Source organism: Otolemur garnettii, unplaced genomic scaffold (assembly GCF_000181295.1).
Source record: "Otolemur garnettii isolate 467f Iridium unplaced genomic scaffold, OtoGar3 scaffold00145, whole genome shotgun sequence".
NCBI lineage: Eukaryota > Metazoa > Chordata > Mammalia > Primates > Galagidae > Otolemur > Otolemur garnettii.
The window spans coordinates 2,641,045-2,651,016 of record NW_003852540.1 but is presented as its reverse complement, the minus strand read 5'-3'; the positions used below and the strand labels follow the sequence as shown (position 1 = coordinate 2,651,016).

At 36.3% G+C, this 9,972-nt stretch overlaps 1 protein-coding gene across 1 annotated transcript; it reads left to right on the top strand.

Annotated features, from left to right (window-relative positions):
* Window positions 1-3,789: 3,789 nt before the first annotated feature.
* Window positions 3,790-4,743, top strand: LOC100948351 (olfactory receptor 1P1-like). Its single transcript, XM_003799068.1, has one exon. The coding sequence runs from the start codon at window positions 3,790-3,792 to the stop codon at window positions 4,741-4,743; it is 954 nt and encodes a 317-aa protein (XP_003799116.1).
* The last annotated feature ends 5,229 nt before the right edge of the window (window positions 4,744-9,972 follow it).

The following is a 9,972-nucleotide window of genomic DNA, read 5'->3' as shown; positions in this document are numbered from 1 at the left end:
TAGTAAATTTCACATGTACCCTTGTAAGATGCACCATATGTGTGGTCCCACCAATTACGCTCCCTCCACCCCCTGTAATTAATTTTTAATTGCATTTTTGTCAGAGATCATTAAATGAAATATTGTAATTTATTTGAGGTTTTGACTGTGGCTTTATATACTTTTTAAAATATATTCATGGGAAATTAAAAGTAATTGTATTCACTACTGTTATTAGAACACAGCGATACACAAACACACATGTATACACACATATGTTTACACATGTATCTTCTTATTTTGTTTAGTACTCTCTCTCCTTACTTTTATATCACTTGAACTTGGACTGACAAAATTTATTTAAGTGTCCTTTAATTAATGTGTTTTTTTCTTGTACTTTCTATAGTCTCCACTTGAAGAAAATTTCTGTGCCCAGATATTATATATTATTATTTTTTATAATTTAATTATAGATGTAGGTTTATTTTATTTTTAAAGACAGGGTCTTGCTCTATTTCCCAGGCTAAGGTGCAGTGGCATCATCACAGCTCATTGTAACCTCAAACTCTTGGGCTCACGTGATCCTCCTATCTCAGCCTCTGAAGCAGCTGGGACTATAGGTGCCACCACACCCGGCTAATTTTCATATTTTTTGTAGAGTCAAGGTATCACTGTGTCACCCAGTCTGGTTTCAAACTCCTTACCTCAAGTGATCCTCCTACTTCTCCCTCCTAATGTTGCTGGGATGATAGGCCCACCACGCCTGGCCAGGTTCTATTTTTTATGAAGCAAGTTGCATATTGTTTAATGATTTTGTCCTGAATTCTACATTATTTGATATAAATATCATATTCTTTTATTCACATTAGCCTCCTAGCCCTTTGCTCATCATTTCATTTCAGAATTACTTTATTTTAGCAATTTATTTTATATAAATGATATAGTTGGGTTTTACTTTGTGAGTCAATTAAAATTTTTTTTCCTTAAAAAGGTACACTAAGCTCCTTTACATTTTGTAACACAATTGGAAGGTTAGTCATAAATCTATCACATTATTTTAGGTTCTTTAGTGGGTAGTCTGTAGCTTTCGTTCCCTGATCATAAGTTTTCCATTATGCTGCCTTAATATAATACTGGTAGACTCCTCTTTCTTTATATAGTATCTTTTGTTCCTTACTATAAACAATGATAAAATTAACTCGTAACCTTTCTTCTACTATTTTATCAAGCATTCTTTCTTAGTTTATCTTTGCCCTCTTAAATAGGTTTAAGCTTCTACTATTTGACTTACCTGCTTAATAGGATATTTGGATATTTCTTTGCTCCTAAGTGTTCATAAGAGATAGTCAGGAACTTATTATGCTTCCTACTTTCCTCCCCCTTTTTCCACTTATTAGTTAGTCATTTTTATCTTATTAGCACATATTACATTTAAATATTACTTTGTCACCATTAGTGCCCACGTTTTGGTCTTAGATCTATGGTAAATATATATTTATGTATTCAGTGCTTTTCACTAGTCAGTCTCTTTGCTGAGGTTGTTACAACCTTTTCTTCATTACCTAAAGCTTATTTTTCTAGTTGATTCCCCAGGAATAAATCATAAGAACAGTAATCCCGGAATTTCTTTATGTTCAAAACTCTGCCTGTAACCTTTAATGCTTAAAGTGCAGATTGGCTGGTATAAAATACTTGGCTCACCTTTATATGTATTTCTGATTTTCTTATGGGTGCTTTTTTCTTTTTTGCAGTTTTTGGCCAGGGCTGGGTTTGAACCCACAGCCTAAGGCATATGGGGCTGGCACTCTACTCCTTTGAGTCACAGGCACCACCCTATAGGTGTTCTTTTATCATTTTCTGGGACTGAATGTTGCTGTCAAGATAGCTGCCAACCTGATTTTTTTCCTTGATTTTTTTTTTTTCTTTTGGTATGGGTGGAGGAACTAGTTACCTGAAGGATTGTTTTTTTTTTTTAATTTGAACATCTAATAATTTTACTTAGATATGTTTTAACTATTAACTATTTTATATCAGCTTTCCCAGGTGTAATGTATGACATTTCAACATGTAGAGTAAGGTCTCCTTTTATTTTGGGGAAATTTATTTAAATTATCATCTTAAATATTCTTCTATTACAAAGTTTAGTTTCCTTCTTTGGAGATTGTGCTTATCATGTACTGAATCTCCTTAGTCAATTCTAGACCCATTTCTTTCTATCCAACTCCTCCACCTTATTCTTTATTTTTAATTCTTTTGCTTTTCAGATTTCTATTCTTTACTCCGTTTATAATGATTTCTGTATTATCCATTCTTCTTTGAAATCTTTGTAATTTAGTCTTTCTTGAAGAGATGACTTTTTCTTCAATTTCTTTCCAGACCAATTCAGTTCCTATTTCACATCTGCTTGTGGTCCAGGCATATCTTCTTCAAGTCTCCTTAGTTCTCCTTTGTAATATTCTTTCACACATCTAATGGTTTTTTGCTTTTGAAAACTCTTGAAGATATATTTTATTGGAATCTTCCTCAATAGAGACAATTTCCTAGTGAGTTGTTTTCTGATAAATGGCTTGGATTTTCAGGGCTTACTTTTTTATGATATATTTCTGAATAGGTCCAGCCATTTAACCATTATGTACAATTTACATTTGAACAATTGTGCCTTTTTCTGTAGCACGGGTTTAGCAGGATTAGGGTAACTTTCCATATTCGCAGTTCAAGGATTCCTTCTGTTGCTACAATGATGGATGTGGCTCTATGGCAAGATGTTTCTCTGTACAATTTCCTTCCCTTTGGTCTTCACCTGGTACAACACTTTATCTTGCCCTGTTTTCTCAGACCTATCCACATACCCACAACTATTGTCTGTCAGAGTAAGGCCTTCTCTTCCTAGGCATGAATACTGACTGAGAATTTGCAGATTCTGACGCTCTCTATGCCTTACTCACCTGCTTAGCTGCTTGGCCTCAGCTTCCCACGTTGATTGTGTGGCTTCAGGGTATTTACTGTCACTCATTTCTAAGACTGTTTTAGAATTGCATGATGTTTCTGTCTCACAGTTTCACCAATGATGGATGCATTTCACCAAAGCATGCATTTCTGGGTTTTTATCCTCCTCACTTGTCACTTTGCATGGTTCTTAGTATATAAATGGGAAAATTAAGATCTGGAGGCTGCTTAGTCCCAAAACAAGTAATTGAAATATAAATGGCTCCATTACATCCTTTTATTAACTCAATTACTTTTTTGCATCTCTTTTATTCTTTCTTCACAGATACGTATTTTTGCATCTTTTGAAAGAGCTTCTGAAAATTTTATTGGTTACTTGATAAAATTCAGTTTTAAAACTTTTCCCTCTCCTTAAAGCTATCACCACCTATCAACAATTCACATTCCAACCAGCCCAAAGGCATTTATGTAGATAAAACATGCAGACTGCACTCCTGTCTTATTTACCTAGCATGGTTCCAGGTCAAGAGTTGATACTTAACATGAGAGAAAGAATGAATCAAAACTTCTGGATCCCTGTGAGAGTACAGCTAATGACAAAGAAAGTAAAACTAAAGAAATTTGGGACAGAAAAGGTATAGAGATATAAAAGAGGAAATCTATTTTAATTATCTTGAATTGTGTCTTCCACACTTTCTAGAATAGTGTTATTTGGTAACTTTCGGTAAAAAGTTACAGTGCACATGGAATACAAATTCATTCTCATTATTTCTTCTTCTCTAGAGTTCAGAGAATGGCCATGGTCACCCATAATCTCAAGTAAAACAGTTTTACAAAACTTTAATGAGACTGACTTGTGGGCTCATGGAAAGAGAAAATCAGACCAGTGTCCTTGAGTTCCTCCTCTGGGGACTCTCAGAGCGGCCCGAGCAGCAGCACATACTCTTCATCCTGTTCCTATGGATGTACGTGGTCACTGTGGTTGGGAACCTGCTCATTGTTCTGGCCATTGGCACCCACACACATCTGCACACCCCCATGTATTTCTTCCTCGCCAGTCTGTCTTGTGCAGACATACTTTTCACCTCTACCACTGTGCCCAAGGCCCTGGTGAACATCCAGACTCAGAGCAGATCCATCTCCTATGCAGGATGCCTGGTTCAGCTCTACTTTTTCCTGACTTTTGGGGACATGGACATCTTTCTCCTGGCCACAATGGCCTATGACCGCTATGTGGCTATTTGCCACCCACTCCACTACACGATGATCATGAGCCTCCGGCACTGCCTTCTCATGGTGACTGCCTGCTGGACCCTCACAAGTCTCGTTGCCATGACACACACCTTCCTCATATTTCGGCTTTCCTTCTGCTCTAGGAATACCATCCCTGACTTCTTCTGTGATCTGGGACCCCTGATGAAGGTGTCTTGCTCTGATACCCTGGTCAATGAACGTGTGCTCCTCTTCCTCGGGGGAGCAGTCATTTTAATCCCTTTTATGCTCATCCTCATCTCTTATACCCTCATCATTTCTGCCATCCTCAGAGTCCCCTCTGCCCAGGGAAGGCACAAGGCCTTCTCTACCTGTGGTTCTCACCTTGCTGTTGTTGCCCTATTCTTTGGGACAGTGATCAGGGCTTATCTGTGCCCCTCATCCTCCTCCTCCAACTCAGTAGAGGAGGACACAGCGGCTGCTGTCATGTACACAGTGGTGACTCCCCTGCTGAACCCCTTCATTTACAGCCTGCGGAACAAGGACATGAAGTATGCACTTGTCAGACTTCTCAGGGGCAAAGTCTCCTTCTCATGGAGCCAATGACTTCATGAGAGCCTGAAGGTGCCCCCCATCCCCTCCAGGGTAGGTTTTCACGTAAAATTTCTGCCTCAAGTGTCTCATTTTGGAATTCCATTTTGGAATCTCATTTTGGAATCATGACCCTTATCACCACTTCCCTCCCTGACTCTCCACCAGGAGCTTCATATGGTGGAGGAAAATCAAGACTTTGCTTCATGCATTAATCTCTAAAGAGATTATTTGCTCATTTATTTTACTTATTAATAACTTTGAACAAGGAGAAATGACTTTTGCAATGTTCATAATTCTAAAACTCTGTGTAGCCTTGTATGCTAGTTATCACAGCTTGATGAGTAAAGTCATGAAAAGTAGACTAATGATAATAACACTAGAAAATAAGTCAATACCAGATGGCAAAAAGTTGGCAACATTAAGCAAGCAAGTATATTTTTCTCTATAAAAGTAGGAAATTATACAGACAATTATCGCTTTAAGCCTTAAAGTTTAAGGTTATGAATCAAAAATATTTATAGCTATTAAAAGAAAGCTCTGAACAATACAGGAGTAACCTATGCTCTTTTAATAAAAGGATTTATGATGAATTTGCAATGAGAAGATGTAATAAATAAATCACACCTATGGTTCATCTTATAAGGGTACATGTGAATCTTTCTAAATGTAGAATATAAATGTCTTAACACAATAACTAAGAAAATGACATGAAGGCTATGTTAACCAGTTTGATGAAAATTTTTCAAATTGTATATAAAAACAGCACACTGTACCTCATGGCTTTATTAATATACACAGCTATGATTTAATAAAAAAAATAAATAAAACAGAGAAAAAAATTTAGGTTAAATATTGTGGCAACTATGTATAGCTATTCTCTAACCTTCTTCCTTGGCTGATTATGAGTGTTATATGTGTGTATCTGCTTATAGATCACATAGGTCTGGGGTTTCAGCTGGTATTCCAGCCATCTTGGGGATTTGGGCAAAGATGGGGATGGAGCACACACATTTTTGTTTCCTAATTAGAGTTTCCTCCCCACTTCCCAACAAGGGAGAGGGAGTCAGTGATAGTAAGTTGGTACAGGAGGTAGGTGTCCTTCATAAAGAAGGTCATAGTCAGGAGAACCTGGGGAACTGCATAAGGTTTGTGTTCAGTACAATTCATGCCTTACATTACTCGGATCAATTTATAGTTTCTCATTTTATCCAGCTCCCGTCCTATAACAAGGTACCTCCATTTGTTGTCATTGTTAAAATGAATCAATTCTCCCTCCTTTCCCAATAGGGTGTATATATATTCCATAATTCAGAATTCCTTATAAGATATTGACTCCCCATAAGGTAATTCATAATTCCCATTATGCGCTGGAAAGATTTAAGTAAAAGTGTAATGAAACAAGATTCCCTACAACTGTAGGTTGTCCCAAGGCTGTAATTGAAGATCATCATCTTTACTCTCTACTACCCATTCTAGATTTCCCTCCCCTAGGCTATCACTTTGGCAGATCTATGTTGATGCCTAGTAGAATGACTTAGACTTCTATATAAGAAAGTTTTTTTTCTTATTTACTTCAGACTACTGTGAGGGTATAAATGATTAGGTTACAATGTTAGCATGTGTTAGGTAATGTCCTTGTTGTAGTTGTGCTCCTCACCCAGGAAGTGTGCCATATACCCTTACAATACACCCATTAAGTGAGAGCACACCAACCCTCCTTCCCTCTCTCTTCCCACTACCCCCCAATGAATTAAATTGAATTTTTCTCTTGTGTGGGTGTGGATTCTTGCTTTTCCATTCTTGTGACTTTACTAAGGAGAATGTTCTTCAGCTCCATCCAGGTAAATACAAAAGATGCAAGGTCTCCATCTTTATATGGCTGAATAGTATTCCCTGGTATACATATACCACAGGATTTTTTGTTTTGTTTTGTTTTGTTTTTGAGATAGAGTCTCACTTTCTCACCCTCAGTAGATAAAGGTTGGAGTACCATGGCATCATAGCTCACAACAACCTCAAACTCTTAGGCTCAAGTGATTCTCTTGCCTCAGCCTCCCAAGAAGCTGTAACTACAGGCACCCACTACAATGCCTAGCTATTTTTAGAGATGGGGTCTCACTCTTTCTCAGGCTGGTCTTGAACCCATGAGCTCAGGTAATCTACCTGCCTCAGCCTCCCAGAGTCCTGGGATTATAGGCATGAGCCACTGAGCCTGGCCCTTATACCACAGTTTATTAATCCATTCATGGGTTAATAGGCTCTTTGGTTGATTCCATGTCTTGGCAATTATAAATTGAACTGCAATAAACAATCTAGCGCAAATGTCCTTATGACATAATGATTTTTTTTTCTCCTGGGTAGATATCTAGTAATAGAATTGCAGGATCAAATGAAAGGTCTATTTTTAGTTCTTTGAGGATTCTCCATACTTCTTTCCAAAGAGGCTGTATTAGTTTGCAACCCCACCAAAAGTATAAAAGTGTTCCCTTGTCTCCACATGCACATCAGCATCTACAGCTTTGAAACTTTGTGACATGGGCCATACTCACTGGGGTTAGGTAATATCTCAGGATAGTTTTGATTTGCATTTCTCTGATGAGTAGGGACAGTGAATATTTTTTCATGTGTTTGTTTTCCATTCATCTATCTTCTTCAAGAAGGTTCTATTTATGTCTCTTGCCAATGATAGATGTGATTGTTTGCTCTTTTTTATTGATTAATTTGAGTTCTTTGTAGATTCTAGTTATCAACCTTTTGTCATATTCTTAACATGAAAATACCTTTTCTCATTCTGAAGGTTGTCTATTTCCTTTAATTGTTGTGTCCTTAGCTGTGCAGTAGCTTTTTAGCTTAATTAAGTCCCATTTATTTTTTTGTTGTTATTGCAATTTCCAAAGACGTCTTCTTCATAAAATCTTTCCCCAGGCTAGTATTTTTATTGTTTTGTATCTAAGATTTAAATCTTTTATCCATTATGAATCAATTCTTGTAAGTGGTGAGAGGTGCAGGTGCAGTTTTAGTCTTTTACATGTGGTTAGCCAGTTTTCCCAGAACCATTTATTAAATGAAGATTCTTTTCCCCACTGTATGCTTTTGTTTGGTTTATTTAATATCAGATGGCAGTAAGAGGCTGGTTCCATCTCTTGGTTTTCTATTCTGTTCCATGTGTCTCTGTCTCTATTTTTGTGCCAATACCATTCTGTTTTGATCACTGTAGATTTGTAATATAACTTGAAGTCTGGTAGTGTGATGACTCTGGATTTTTTTTTATTACTAACAATTGCTTTAGCTATATGGGTTTTTTTCTGATTCCACACAAAATGAAGTGTGGAACACAAATTGAGTTCTTCAAAGTATGATGTTGGTATTTTAGTGGGGATTGCATTTAATCTTAGATTGCTTGGGTAGTATAGACATTTTAATATTGATGCTTCCCAGCCAAGAGCATGTTATGCTTTTCCATTTGTTAATGTCTTCTACTATTTCTTTTCTTAATTTCACAATTCTCTCTGTACAGATCCTTCACCTCCTTTGTTAATTATATTCCTAGGTATTTCATTTTCTTTGGAGCTACTTTAAAGGGAATTGTGTCCTTGATTAGCTTCTCAACTTGGCTGTTATTGTCATATACAAAGACTACTATTTGTGGACACTGATTTTATACCCTGAGATGTTACTATATTTCTTGATCACTTCCAGTAGTCTTGTGGTTGAGTCTCTGGGTTTCTCTAAGTATAAGACCATATTATTGTCAAACAGCAAGAGTTTGACCTCTTCTGCCCCCATTTAGATGCCCTTAGTATCCTTCTCTTGCCTGATTGCATTGGTTAGAACTTCCACCAATATGTTGATAGTGGATATCCTTGTCTGGTTCCAGTTCTAGGTGGAAATGCTTTTAGTTTTACTCCATTTAATATTATATTGGCTGGCTATTATATTATATTCAATTTAAGAAATGTGCCATCTATGCCTATTTTCTTAAGCATTCTTGTTAGAAAAGGATACTGAATTTTATCAAATGTTTTTTCTGCAGCTACTGAGAGGATCGTATGGTCTCTGATTTTGCTTCTATTTACGTGGTGAGTTATATTTATGGATTTGCATATGTTAAACCAACCCTGCACCTCTGGGATAAAGCCTACTTAATATCCATGAAAGTTTTGAGTTCTTAGCTGTTCTGCTCTTTTTGTATATTGTAACTGAAATGCACATTAGCTTCTATTACTCTTTGTGGAAGTAATAGGAAAGTTCATTGCATATGCAAGTAAATTCTCTGTTTAAGACATATTATTTCCTGTCCCAATTGTTCAGTAGCAACCATAGACATTCATGGTAATTAATAGCAATTATTCCAGTTAGAAATACAACTTGTGTCTTTTCCTGCTGATCTAATGCATGGGGAGCACAAAATGGTCAGGTGGTAATCATAGTTCCTATTTTAGTAGATTCCATAAAGGGAGATAAGTTTTCTGCAGGTCACTTAAACTGGTAAAATGATGAAAACAGTAGAAAGTGCAAACCCGCTAAAAATTGATACAAAGAGATATACTGAAAAACATAATAGATAAATTAAGTGTTCAAGTAAATCACAAGAAAGCAGGCAAAATAAATCAGAGAAATTAATAAAAACAGGAAAAAGTATTTTTTAAAAAGGGGCAAAGTTAAGTCTGAATAACCATTACATTAAACATAAATGGTCTTAATACACCAATTAAAAGACAGAGACCAACAGAGTGGATTCAAAATAAACATTACACAGCTATATGCTGTCCACTAGAAACTCACTTCAGATCTTCAAAGTAACAACTTAGACAGAGTGAAAGTAAAAGGATGAAAAAGGATACATTATGCAAATAATAATGAAAGAGAAATGGCTATGAACATTTCACATAAAGTGGATTCAAGAGCAAAGAAAATTGCCATAGACATAATGATAAAGGAGTCAATCCCTCAAAAAGACATAGCAATCATAAATGTGTATTCACCATACAACTAAAATGAAAAATGTAGAAAGAAAAAACTGACAAAACCGAAAAGATACATAGATAAACCCACAATTATAGTTGGAGACTTTAAAATACCTCTCTTAACAACTGGTAGAATAATGAGATAGAAAATCTGTAAGAATAAAGGGAAACTCTACAATAGCAATAACCAACAGGATCTAATTGACATTTATAGACCAATTCCCTAATAACAGCAGAACACACATTATTTTTAAGTGATTGCAAACTATATACC

Bases quoted from the DNA above. Each gene is read 5' to 3' on its own strand.
- LOC100948351 (XM_003799068.1), top strand. From the start codon at position 3,790: ATGGAAAGAGAAAATCAGACCAGTGTCCTTGAGTTCCTCCTCTGGGGA.